This window comes from Mizuhopecten yessoensis, unplaced genomic scaffold (genome assembly GCF_002113885.1).
Source record: "Mizuhopecten yessoensis strain PY_sf001 unplaced genomic scaffold, ASM211388v2 scaffold9399, whole genome shotgun sequence".
Classification (NCBI taxonomy): Eukaryota; Metazoa; Mollusca; class Bivalvia; order Pectinida; family Pectinidae; genus Mizuhopecten; species Mizuhopecten yessoensis.
In genome coordinates, this window is record NW_018408028.1 from 59511 (window position 1) to 73736 (window position 14226).

A 14226-nucleotide genomic window follows, 5' to 3' on the forward strand; every position below is an offset into this window, starting at 1 on the left:
AGTCAAATAAAGGAAAATTAGTTTCCAAAAAACTTTCTCCAGATTAATTCAATAATTTGTGAAATAACTTATCTACATGTAGTTAATCATTATATATATATATAAAGCCTAAACAATATTTCTTATAAAGCATTTCCTTGCTGGTAATTATTCCTTATAAAGCATTTCCTTGCTAGGGATTATATTGCAGAGGGCATCATTTCCAGACTGTCAGTGGGTAGCATGGCATGTTTCTTCTGGTTTTGAACAGTTTGATGTCGGAGGAGGTGACAAGTTCTTAGGAAGCTTCACACTTATACAGGGTAATGAATTGATGTGTTTCTTATAGGGCTACTCTGTGCACCATGGTAGGATATTGAAATTACTGTAAAATAGCAAATTTTTGCCCCATATTTTGAACATGGTCATTATTTTGATTGACTTATTTAGTGATGATCATGACATTGTATAACTGTCTCATCACATTGTCCACAGATATTTGTTGCTGGACTTCATTGGTATAACACATGTGATGTATATCTAAAGTTTGATTGGCTCTGCTAATATATAATCTTGTCATTTGATTGGTTGCCGTTGTGTACATCTGTTGTGTGATTGGCTACAACATTGTACATATGTTGTCTGATTGGTTGCTGCAATATGCATGTATGTTGTTTGATTGGCTAAATCATGTGCAATTGTATTTTGACCTTGTATAATTTTGATATAGTCAGATGACCAGGGTAACATTCTGTTCTCTGTTGTATTCGTGATGGCTGGCAATGAAGTCATCTTATTGTGCTATTTGTGTTAAGATGTCTTTGAACAAAATGTGCTTATAATTTGATGGAAGTTGAAAATTATGATAAAAGACTTTATCATGTGTGTACAAGTATATATATGGTGACGTCGATGATGTCACTGTAGGTAAGCCATTGTGGTCTCCATCCAAAAAAATCTTATAGTTACTGTGACATTTCTCTGTTTTTATTGTTTCTTTTTTCTGACCACTAAATTAGTAACTTAATTATTGAGGATGCAAAATCACAGGTATATATACACCTATTGGGGAGGCTAGGATCATGCTGCCATTCCTCGTGGTCCCATTCATGGAAGAAAACCTTTGGAATCTTCTGGTTAAAGATCGGTTTTACATGAAATATTGTTGATACTGTATGAAAGGAACAGGACTATTGCCTTTGTGATTTTGTTTTTTTGAGAATGAAGTTGATCTATTTATGAATAGGCTGCTTCGTATTTTGGAAGGACTATCCAGGTAAAACATCTACTCCACCCCAGGACTCAAGATTGTGTTTAGGGGTACAACCCATAGCATTCAATTAACTGTTTGTGAAGAAGTAATAGGCAGGAAAGTCAACTGTGGAAGTGTTGTTTTTTTTTGGAGTCCTTGGGTTGAGTAGATTTTTCACTGAACTATCTCTAATTGATATAACTCTTAATGCTATTGATGTGAGAATTAAGTTATATGTCTGTGATATTGAAAACATTGTCAAGATTTATACATAAAATATTGTTAGCTTTATCTATATACAAAATTGAGTGGTGTTATTATTTCATACATATATACACTGAGACTTACCACTAGAAATAAACGGTGGATTTGTGGTAAGTATAATCTACATGAACTATGAAACATGAAGTAATATCAACTGTAACTTCCTAAATATATACGTATGTTTGTAGGATACAAATGACTTCAAACTGGTATATGGGCAAGGAAGTAGTGCTAACACTGTAGGAAGAATGATGTCAAATTATCAGAGCAATCCGCTCCTTTATGGAGATATCGAAAAAACACAAAACAATTACATTGCATAAGCAATTGTTTAGAAATATAATAGGATATAGCTAATATTTGAAGCATAAGTCGAAGGCAGAATTTAGTGTGACTGCATTGTTGACCAATGATACCGTGTTTGTGAAAACGACAAAGAGATTAAATAATAAATACGCTGGAGCAGGGGAGAAAATGACTGATTCGTCCCAAGATGATAATTGGGATATGGTGCGAAAACTATTGCGAAAGATATATTATCAAAATTTGAAGAGGGGGACTGAGAAAAATAAGTATTACAAGTAAGTGATGAAATGACACACAGACATATATTGCTATGATAAACATACTCAGTAATGTACTCTAAAACCCTATTACCAACACATTTTGTGATATTTAGGGCCACTCATCCGAGATGGGGTGCCCTACAGTAATCTCTGCCCTTTCTGTCTGTCCACAGTTACTTTCTGGAGATTATCTCGCAATCCAAAATACTCAACTTTTTGAAATTCAACATGGTGATACACTGTGACATGTAAATGTGCAGTAACGGTGTAAATAGTTTCTAAGGTCAAGTTCAAGGTCATTTACTAGATATAGGCCACAGTCCTTATCATTGGAAACCAAAAACTTACCTTAAGTTAATTTGGTAAACATACAAAAAAAAGGCGGCGGTGTATGTGTTATAATCAGGTGCATGGCAAGGCCCTTGTTAACCTGCTAGCGTTTGCAAATTTGAAAATCCTGAGGATGGAATTCTCCTATCCTACACTCTTGGACTTGGAAGAGTAGTTCTCTCATTCCAACTACATTGTACTACGGGGAATAAGCTCAAAAACCATGAAAATGCGTTTGGACTGGCTACCGTTTTGAAAATATCAATTTACCCTGAGCTTTTTTGACAAAGCCGAGTCGGTCATCTGGTCTGTGGACAGCAAGCAGGGAAGCAGAAACATCCATGTGAGTTTGGAGGAGACAGACTGAGAGCGGAAGAAGACCTGAGTTGCTAGTGTATAGAGTTTGTTGAAAGAAAGATAAAAAGACAATCTTCAAAAAAAAAAAAACATCTAAAAGGTCTAGAGCAATGATATTTGACCACTAATCTAAGCATGCTTGCTACATGTACAAGTATCAAGCTTATTATGAAAAGTTCTTTTTACACAACCAATAGTTTTTAAGCTCACCTGGCCCAAAGGGCCAAGTGAGCTTATGGCATGGTGCGTCATCCGTCAGTCGTCCGTCCGTCGTCAACATTTAACTTTAAACAACTTATCAGTAACCAATAGGCCTAGGGTGATGATATTTGGCCAGAAGCATGCTGGGATGAAGGACTACCAAGTTTGTTCAAATAAATGACCTTCACCCATTTTCAAGGTCACAGGGGTCAAATATGTTAAATTCTTTAAACAACTTCTTCTGAATAACCAAGAGGCCTAGGGTGATGATATTTGGCCAGCAACATGCTGGGATGAAGGGCTACCAAGTTTGTTCAAATACATGACCTTGAGTTATATTCTAGGTCACAGGGGTCAAATATGTTTAAAATATTTAAACAACTTCTTCTGCATAACCAATAGGCCTTGGGTACATACATTTGGCCAGTAACATGCTGGGATAAATGGCTACCAGGTTTGTTCAAATAAATGACCTTGACTTATATTCAAGGTCACATGGGTCAAATATGTTTAAAACCTTTCAACAACTTCTGAATAACCAATAGGCCTAGGGTTATGATATTTGGCCAGTAACATGCTGGGATAAAGGGCTACCAAGTTTGTTCAAATACATGACCGTGACTTATATTCTAGGTCACAGGGGTCAAATATGTTCAAAACATTTAAACAACTTCTGAATAACCAAGAGGCCTAAGGTGATGATACTTGGCCAGTAGCATGCTGGGATGAATGGCTACCAAGTTGTTCAAATAAATGACCTTCATCCTTTTTCAAGGTCACAGGGGTCAAATATATTTAAAACCTTTAAACAACTTCTTCTGAATAACCAAAATGCCCAGGGTGATGATATTTTGCCACTAGCATGCTGGGATGAAGGGCTACTAAGTTTGTTCAAATGAATGACCTTGACCAACTTTCAAGGTCACAGATGTCAAATGTCTTAAAATCTTCAAACAACTTCTTCTCAATAACCTAAAGGCCCAGGGTACTGATATTTGGCCTGTAGCAATCAGGGCTACCAAATTTGTTCAAATGAATGACCTTGACCCACTTTCAACCTAATGTCATTGTTTGTCATTCAAGGTCACACTGATATTCTGTCTGTAGCTGTATTTTAGTCCACTTTTAAGATTACAAGTGTGAGATTAATACCAGGTGAGCGATGCAGGCCCATATGGCCTCTTGTTCTATGTGGCGTTTCGATGACTAGTACGATATGTACACTGTCACCTTCATCAGACAAAAGACCAGTGAAGTGTATGCACACAAAGGTGTAAAATGTGTACGAGTTGTCCACAAAATCGATGTCGATTTCAGCTACGCTGTAAGCGTATGTACAATAGTTGTTATATATGTACCGAAATAACTCGATTCAGCCACGCTTTGTTAAATACTTGGTCATAGATGTGCGAGAGTCTTTGTGGGCCCCTCGTCTCTATTTAGAACTGGCCCACTGCGGCGTATCCAGATGGCTTCCTTTAACTGCATGCCGCTTGAACAGATTGCTCTCTCTGTCCAAAACTTTAGAGTGTTCCCAGTCAATCACATGATTTTTCTGTGATTGCCGATTTATTTATCTGGGACTCTTGACTACTTCCTTTCTGATCTGGTGAATTTCCTACCTTATTGGGATTCTGAAACTTTCCGGTGTTCACAAAGGCGGACCCCAAAACGCCTTCCAGTCTCTCCAATATACGACACGTCAGTTTTTGCACCCGATTTTGTATACAGATTTTGCGACGTTTTCTTTAGGTGTTTTATCCTTAGGGTGTACTAGGATATTGCAAAGCGTCTTGTGGGGCTAAATTATTGGTTGTGTAAAAACAACTTTTCATAATCCATACTTACCATCCTGAAGAATATGTTTAGAAAGTGTCAAGCTTGTTTAAATTAGTGAGGCATGACAAGACAAAACACTAAATCAATTTATACCACCAGAAATGTCCCAGTACTGTCTTGTTCAGTCACTGACTCATAAGATGGAAACAGTTGAGATCCCATTATCATGTACAGGGGCGTTTCTAGGATATTTGAAAGAGGGGGCGTAGAAATGCACTAATGTAACGGTTCCTGACTTGGAGCATGTATATTTTATAGTTAAAGTGTCAGGGTTTGACATTTTTTATGCCAAATTCTCTCCATTAATTGTCTATGGTATATTGAAATGATTGGATGGATCTTAACAGCAGTAGACCAATAACGAGAAATTCTAAATTCTAGGGTATAAGGCGTTACTTAACATTTCAGTAGTCCTAGGCCAGGATTTTATGAACGGGAGGCGTAATTACAGTTGCCCTGGTAGAGGGTCCATGGGGAAGCTCAGAAGCTCCTGGATTTCAACAATTTAGCATCAAATTAAAAAAAAAATTAAAGTGGTTTTTTTTTAAGTGGGTTTTTTTTTTTTAAAAGGGTGGGGCGGGGCATACGCCCATTACGCCCTCACCTGGACCCACCCCTGATGTATGCAATGGATGAATGTGAAGAGGTGAATACACTTGTGCTACCATTTCTGCTCTATTGCCCAGTCGACACCTTGGGACTGTGGCAGGATTCATTGTAGCTTCGAGCTAGAGGGAATTTCCCTTTAGCTCAGTGGTAGAGCGTCCGACTAGGAACCCGGAGATCGAGGGTTCGATCCCCGGTGGAAGCACACTATTCTCTTTCCTGTTACAAATGGTGTCCGTGACCAGGATCTAATCCTATGTATAATACAGGACCAACAGTCATGATGGGGCACTTAACTTCAAACTGGTTGAGATCCCCAACCTATCAGTACAAAACTGCTGTGCATGACCATAATGATGCTACCAGGATTAGCACATAGGTCTGACCCCACCCCAGGGGATTTAGTCTCAGTGTCATTATAAACCAAGGCCCTGTATCAATGGATCTCAACAAATTGCTTGTTCCTTGTATTTGGTAGTGTTCACTCACAGCTGCTCATGGGGCTGAGGGGCATGCCGTTTATATAGGCAAAATAAGATTTTGAAAGCGTTTTCCTTCTGACCAGGTGATCATCTTTCAACCTTAAATGAGGTATCAAATGCTTTTTAAAGGATTGGTGTTGTCCCCCCTTGGTGCTATGAAATGAAACCCATGCAGACATGTGCAATTTTACTTATAATGAGAATATTATGAATAGATTGCTCAATACCGAGGTGAGTAAAACAAGCATGGTCTTATTTTGAGTATTTTACACACAAACATGTTCCGCAGAGAAGAGCGATTTAGCTATATTCCACTTCTACAAATCCATCAGCAATATAAAAATAATCATAGTCTTTAGTTAAACTTGATTACATATTGAGTCAAAGACTTGTCTCCCATATGGTCAAGCATATTAAAAAATGTACATTATATACAACAAAATATCTTCCAATTGATGTGAATCGCTTCATTTGTAATATAAAAAAAAATGTTATTTAAGATAAAACAAGTCATGCCCCTGTGGTCTACACCATACTGCCTTTGATTTGTATTACATCGTTTTTCACAAAAACTCGGAAATGTTGACATCGGTTCAGATATTAGTCACAACAAAGATGGCGGCGCCCATTGGGAACACGATTCCAATCCTTTTCAAAGACATTTGTTAGCCGTTCTCTCATAAACAATATTGTCATTTCATACGAAGGGACATATGATAAAAAGTAAGTATTTAGTTTCTTTTCATTGATCAATTAACGTAATTTTCTGAAACAGTTATGTAACAATATCGATTTGTTCTTTTGTCAATGGAAACCTTTTTGAAGCTGACGTAAGCTTTTTATCGGTGAAACAATATATCGAACGACATATGCTCAGAACATTTATTTGTACGCAGTCCCTATCATACTGTCGCCTTCCGTTCTGGAAACCTTTTTTATGTTAAAATTGATGGCGTAATGGAGATCGCGCAAGAATGCACCCCTACTCTAGTTTTATAACGTAACTTCTGACGACGAAACCCGGGCACCTGTTGTGCAACTCCCAATTGTCATCTGTTGTTGACAAGTTAACCAAGGCAAGTCAAATTCTCTAAAGATAAGATCAGGAAGAGAAAGAGGAGAGGAAGTAAATGACAGTATAAATATTGGGCTTCCATACATGAAGGTTATGGTCAAAATACATATGTGGTAGACGGTCGCCTCTAGCTTTGCACTAGAGGGAATTTCCCTTTAGCTCAATCTGTAGAGTGACAGACCAGGGGGAGGAACCAGGAATTAATTTTGGGTGTTGCCCAAAATTTTAAACTCAGAAAAAGACAATTTTTTTCACTTATATATCTAGAACTAATAAATTACAATTGTCATGTCGGATGTACATGTGCATACTACTTTTTGGCTGTTCCACATGCCCTCAAAACGGAAAGACCTTTTTTCCATACCTGGTGGTGTTGATCTGTGGTAGCTAAACTGGTCGACGCATGCTACTGGTTTTCCTCTTGCACATATATATAAATGGAAGTCTAGTCAAATAGTTTTTATAGGAATTTTATGACTGTAAAACTTTCTGAAGATATCCAGCTACTTTTGTTAGTACTTAAGTTACAATTAAAAATTCAATAGAAAGCAATTAATATGGAAATGCATGTATTTAGCAAAATAAAATTTGTTTGTCTTATTTTTCAAAAAGGTTCCACCATGCTATGTAGGAGATGTTTTCTCCAAACATCATCGATGCTAGAAGACCTGTTCTACATGCAGAAACGAAACATGCAAAAATGGAAGAAAAAACTAGAGATCAATGAACAAAGGAAAAAACAAGTGTTTCAATATGTGAGAGAAAATGCCAAGCCTACAGAAAGACTGTATGTTTGGGGATGTGCAACTACAGGGTCTCTTGGTAAGTTAATTATATATATAAGTAAACAGTCACAAACTCTGTATAGTGAACAGATCACAGGACAAACAGAAATGAGCATCAAATTGTCTTCTAGTTGATAATCATCAAGACAAGAAGTGACTGGTTAGGGAGTTAGGTACAAACCAGATGGTGGGAGGACTACTGCCTCCTGCTGGAAAGTCTCAGGGCTTTCCCTCCAATATACCATATAACAGGTTATTTAGGCAGAATTATTTTTTTCGTAATTTGGACCAAAAATTAGAAAAATAAATTTTCAAGGATTATAATTTTAAGTTTTACAGATTTGAAGGAAAAAATATTTTCAATGTTTAAGCACAGAGGCACAGTATTCCAGTGGTAGGACACTGGACTCGTGACCGAAGGGTTGCAGGTTCCCGCCACGGCACAGCAATGTGTTGTATCTTTGAGCAAGATACTTAACTCCGCTTGTTCCAGTCTACTCAGCTGTAAATAAGTATGTGGTTGGGCAGTGCTAGAATTGTTGAATGCTAGCTGTTAGCGCCGAAATGGCAGCGGACCGGCTGTATGCTCCTGTGGGGATGTTGAGAAATGTATTGGCTGGTTGCAAAGGCCCTATAACCACGGATAATAATTTGTGAACCGCTTTGAGACGACCTACGAACTAGGATGTGATAAAGCGGTATATGAGAACCTCCAATTATTATTATTATTATAAATATTGTTGAACCTGTTCTAAATATATAAAATATATAAAATGGTAGCCTTTGAATTTAACTTGACTTCGAACAATCAGAACAAGTTCAAACATTAAGGGTTACAAGAGGTATTTTCTGTAACCTCTCACATTTCAAGTAATATACTATGTTTTAAGGGGGGGGGGGGGGGGGGGGNTGAATCGTCTTGATGGCTAATTGTCAGTGATGTTACTGGATATTCATTCAGATGGGTTTACATTTATGTTGTCCTCAAATCCTTTCATAGCATAGAATTTGATAGGTCCCACTATTTATCAACTTCTCCAATCAAACGATGCAAAAGTACTTCATTGATTTTGAAAAGGACCCTATATATGGCCTCTAACATTAAAACTAGCATGCTGTAAACATTTCATACTATATTTCAGGGATATCTTCATATCTTAAACCAGGCAAAGGACAGAACATTATGTAAACATTTCATACTATATTTCAGGGATATCTTCATATCTTAAACCAGGCAAAGGGCAGAACATGATGCTATGCATGCGAAGACCAGCTCGAATGAAATTCTTTGATGATCATGGCATTAAGGTATAATGAAAAAAATTGGATAACGGTAACAGTTATCTCCCTTCCTTTAAAAAAATTGAACAAATTACAAAACAAATGTATGTAAATATAGATACTATACAGTTTATATCTTTAATTATCTTGTCTCGTGAAGGTTCAGCTCTTGATGTAACCTCATCGGGCTATAATGTCACATTTCCTGTATGATTTACAAATGGTACAGATAATTGATTTGTTAAAAAAAACATATTTCAAAAAAGTAAAAAATGTTTGTTAAACTTAAAAGTAGTTATCTGTTGCTTCTCTGTGTCATAAATAATGTTGTTATAAAAAATACATACATTTGGCATTTTTGTCCTCGGTCAAATTAAGTAGATGCTGGATGAACAGACGGGTTCCGTCTTCATCTGTCTCTGTTTGTGCACAAGTTGCATTTAGTTATTGAAACAGTGCGTTACAGATTGACATTCTTCAGACTTCCAACCTAAATCAGTCACATTGCAAACAGGTCCCTTTTTGCATTTATAACTTTCTGATTTCAAGCTTCAAACTTGTCATATAGTCAATTAAACTGCAAACAGATTCCTTTTTTCTAAATCAGTAATTTTTTAAGGTTATCTTTAAAACAAGTCCATAATTACGAAAATTTGGGGATTCACTTCAACAGAGAAGAACGGGGGTATTGGTGACTAATATGTCTTGTTTTTATCTCAGTTTTAATCGATGTTGTAAGAAATAAAATTACAACTGATACCAAAACTGTATTGGAAACCATATTAGGTTATATCTCCAATAAAAGAGAGTTCCTATGGCTCAGCAGTTTTACTGACTGGGAGTTCTTTGCCAATTTTCTATAACAAATGGTTACATACAAAAGAAAATTACTATTTAAATTTTGCACAAAAACAATTCCAGGCCTGCTAATTACAACGAAGGGAACTCACCCACTGTACTGTGATATCCCGTCATTATATTTGTTTACAACAAGACTGAATAGTTTTCTTTTTCCCTAAAAAGGCCTGCTGCCTTTAATTTTCTTTGTACGAATATGAATCAAATAATAAATACCTGACAGGAAATGAATAGGTCGATTCCTGTATACAATATATACACTACTGTGTCTGTGTGTAGTGGATCTTTGTTAGTATGTAACATTATAAGTAATCCCTATCGTTTCTATAGTCCGACAGTATGTAACATTATAAGTATAGACCCTATTGTTTCTATAGTCTGACAGTATGTAACATTATAAGTATAGACCCTATTGTTTCTATAGTCTGAAAGTATGTAACATTATAAGTATAGACCCTATTGTTTCTATAGTCTGACAGTATGTAACATTATAAGTATAGACCCTATTGTTTCTATAGTCTGAAAGTATGTAACATTATAAGTATAGACCCTATTGTTTCTATAATATATACATTGATATAAATATGCTTTTTTACTTTTGGTTGCTAGGTTACAGGGGCAGCGTGTGGGTATGGATTTACGATATTTCTAACAAAAACAGGAAAAGAGCATCGTGTGTTTGGAACGGGGATCAACACCAACTCTCAGATAGGCTTCCACAGATTACACCATGAAAAAGGTATTGGTGTCAGCGAGCAGACATCTTTTCTTGCCCCTGGAAAAAACAGGGGAACAGTTTGACTAAAACCTGCTTGATTGGTAGACTTTTAATATAGGAACTCAACAATCTTATAACCCTTGAAATGACAGTGTCACATCACATTGACGGACGGAGAAATTTGTCCCTTTTTTTTAGTCCAATGAACAGTTTTGTGACATTATCACATAAAATGTTGGCATGGTAACCGACATCTTTATATGACCTTATGTCACAAATATGATTTGTATGGATATTTTTGATTTGACATAAGGTCACGTATTATTCAGAAAAAAGAATAAATAGATGTCCATTACTGTTGCATAACTTATATAACTCTGTCACATAGAGACATATCACAGAATGCCTACATTATTGAAGATGAGATATGCAAATTTTCACTTTTGAGTATGATTTAAGTGTTTTGAAATTATTGAAGGTTTTGACATTGGGATTTAAAAAAAATATTTGCTATGGTTAAAGATAATTTGTTCTTAAAAAAGTACAGAAAAGGTTAACAAACAGGTCAAATGTTTATGTTTATTAAGTCTCCTGTTTGAATTGATATTTTTACAAAGTTTACAAGAATGCATGCACTGTTACTGAGGTGATTAAGAAATATCACATTATACAAATTAGAATTTTTAAGGGAAGAAACTTCAATCCACATTTCCAGTATGATGTGTTATAATTTTCAGGTTAACAATAATTAAATTGATATTGTATTATTCTTGTTTTACAGGAAAAGGACTTGACTACATAATAGAACCAATAAAGATTGATATTCCATTTGATAACCCAGAAACCACCAAAGTGACACAGGTTGCATGTGGACGTGCTCACACGATCTTACTGACAGACAATGAAGGGGGTAAGTCCTGCCAGCATCCTTGATACTCCACGGGTTATGCTCACTTTTGCTCTCTGCACCCCTGGAATATTAGTCTTCTCATCTCATTCACAAGGTGGTGCACACTGAACATTTGATTTTGCTATGACATATTCCATGTGTCAATTACTTTCCTGTGGGGCTGCGGTGGCCAAGTGGTTTAGGCGTCTGACATTCTGCTACCACTAGCCCTCCACCACTGGGTCGCGGGTTCGAGACCTACGTGGGGCAGTCACCAGGTACTGCCCGTAGGTCAATGGTTTTTCTCTGGGAACTCCGGCTTTTGTCTGCCACCAAAAACCTGGCACGTTCTTAAATGACCATAGCTGTTAATAGGACGTAGAACACAAACAAACCAAACCAAACTTTCCTGTTTAGAACACATCAAACAATGACTCAATTTCCCTATAGAAACCTGAATAAGTCACACATGATGTATCAAATACCATCCTACACCTAAAACTTTGGGCCTGTATCCCATGGGTTTTATGTAGGATGTCTTGTGAACAAATATACATGATTCATGTAATAGATAATATCGAAAACATACAGAGAATATGATCGAATACTGCATAGTTAAAAAAAAAATCACAAACTAAATTGGAGTTACCTCCCCTGCACTGTTAATTTGGTTTGTAATGACAGTATGTATGTAATGTTTGGAAATTATTTTGAAAGGAGTTCAATGGCCAATCCAAGTGACTTATACAAAGTCAATAAAATCTATTGAAATGGAAATACCATCCTAGCTTCAACAATTAACAGGTCGTTGGTTTCCTCTATTTTCCTTTAGAAACATTGATAAGTTTATACAGGGTTGTTTACAAGACCCTTCTCACCTTAGACAGGCATACTGTTCCTCCTACCTGCCAATTTTTTGAAATTTCCCATGGGGAGATTCTGCATACTCAAAATCAAAACAAAAATAAAATGTGAATATACACCCTCTGGAGACAAACTTACCCTTTAAAATGACATATTTAGAGTTGTTCTGTCAGATGGAGTCATTGATCTTGGACTATAAGAATAGTGTAGCAACTTCAATGGTTGAAAATACTGAAAATTTAAGGGTCCAAAATTGGGAGGCTCCCTCCTAAATAGGGAGAGTTGGCAAGTATGGTCCCTCTGTTTCTCAACAGAAACCCATAAAAGTTGAACACAGATAAGTTGAATACCCCTCCTAAGACAAACTGAGAATTTGGTTCTTGCCAAGAATAATTCTTAAGATGTTCTTTCCTAAAGTCCAACATTATATAATTGTTTATTTATTTAGTGGGGACTGTGAACAGCCCAAAAGCTACAAGATGTTCTGTGAATTTTACCAATTAAAATATGAAACTCTTGTCTGTAACACTGGAGTTGTGTTTTAATATTTTACTCAATAAAAGTTGAATAAAAACCCCACAACATTACAATGCATAAACAAGTCATTGAAACAGACACATTTGGCTTAGCTACAACACACAGGGCTAGACAATAAGGGTAGATAAACTGAGACTAGTGAAATCTCTAGCAGGACTAGTAGTTCTAAAAACCGCCAACTCGATTGGCTGGCAAAATTTGATATTGTTTGTCCTGTTGAATATTTTTGGGTAAGTGGAAATTGCACATAGAGCAGAAAAAAAATGGAAACTGCCACCCCTATTGACTAATGGTATTCAGAATTAATTTCTAACCCTGAATACAGTATATATATTTAATGGTGAATGTTTACAGCTTAACATCAGTAACATTGTCCAAGATTTCAAAACAAGGTAAAACACCCTGATAACTCAGACACTCTGATAACTCAAACTATTGTTGAGGTCCTGTGTGGCTTGGCTTGAAGAAAATTAATTGTTCTTGAAGTCAAACATAAAAACAGTGTCTAAATTTCTTTTATTAAACATTGTTCAACTTTGGTTATTCTGTTGAATTCCATGCAATAAAATTATAACTATTGCCATTTCAAGTTTTACTCCTTCTTGTTTATATTGATTTGTGTTAGTATTTTTGCATATATCTTATTTCAAACTAAGGTTGAGAGAGCTGTAGGCTTTACAATTAAATAAGCTAAATATTTATTGCCTTTTTTTGTGGGTGCATTTTGTTTCATTTTAGTTAGTGAATAATCTGTAGGGCATAGAGTTTAATTATGAGAAATTTGTAAAACCATTAAAATTCAAATGCACAAAAGAAATTCAGCAACTTAGTTGAAAAAAAACCCTATAGGCTGTTGAGACTTGTGATCAATGTGAAAAAAGTTTCTTTTAATTTACAGTGTACAGTATGGGAAACAATGCTTATGGTCAGTGTGGGAGGACCATCGTGGAGGGTGAACTTTACAGGTTTGTTGTTATACTCTATAGATAGTAACTACATGTACTAGACTGTCGGTGTGGGAGGACCATCGTGGAGGGTGAACTTTACAGGTTTGTTGTTATACTCTATAGATAGTAACTACATGTACTAGACTGTCAGTGTGGGAGGACCATCGTGGAAGGTTAACTTTACAGGTTTGTTGTTATACTCTATAGATAGTAACTACATGTACTAGACTGTCAGTGTGGGAGGACCATCGTGGAGGGTGAACTTTACAGGTTTGTTGTTATACTCTATAGATAGTAACTACATGTACTAGACTGTCAGTGTGGGAGGACCATCGTGGAGGGTGAACTTTACAGGTTTGTTGTTATACTCTATAGATAGTAACTACATGTACTAGA

At 36.3% G+C, this 14226-nt stretch overlaps 1 protein-coding gene across 3 annotated transcripts in view; it reads left to right on the forward strand.

Moving 5' to 3' along the window:
• The first annotated feature begins 6490 nt into the window (after nucleotides 1-6490).
• LOC110458021 (RCC1-like G exchanging factor-like protein) overlaps nucleotides 6491-14226 on the forward strand; it is a 33194-nt gene continuing 25458 nt past the window's right edge. For 2 of the 3 annotated variants that reach the window (XR_002463755.1, XM_021509562.1), the window contains exons 1-6: nucleotides 6491-6599; nucleotides 7564-7773; nucleotides 8947-9044; nucleotides 10485-10614; nucleotides 11375-11503; nucleotides 13782-13848. Coding sequence is in view for 2 of the 3 variants with exons in the window: in XM_021509562.1 (XP_021365237.1) it covers nucleotides 6590-6599; nucleotides 7564-7773; nucleotides 8947-9044; nucleotides 10485-10614; nucleotides 11375-11503; nucleotides 13782-13848 (644 nt within the window). In the remaining variant the exon portion in view is untranslated. Of the gene's footprint in view, nucleotides 6600-6679; nucleotides 6707-7563; nucleotides 7774-8946; nucleotides 9045-10484; nucleotides 10615-11374; nucleotides 11504-13781; nucleotides 13849-14226 lie in introns of those variants that run through there. The other variant, XM_021509564.1, reaches the window with a different exon arrangement.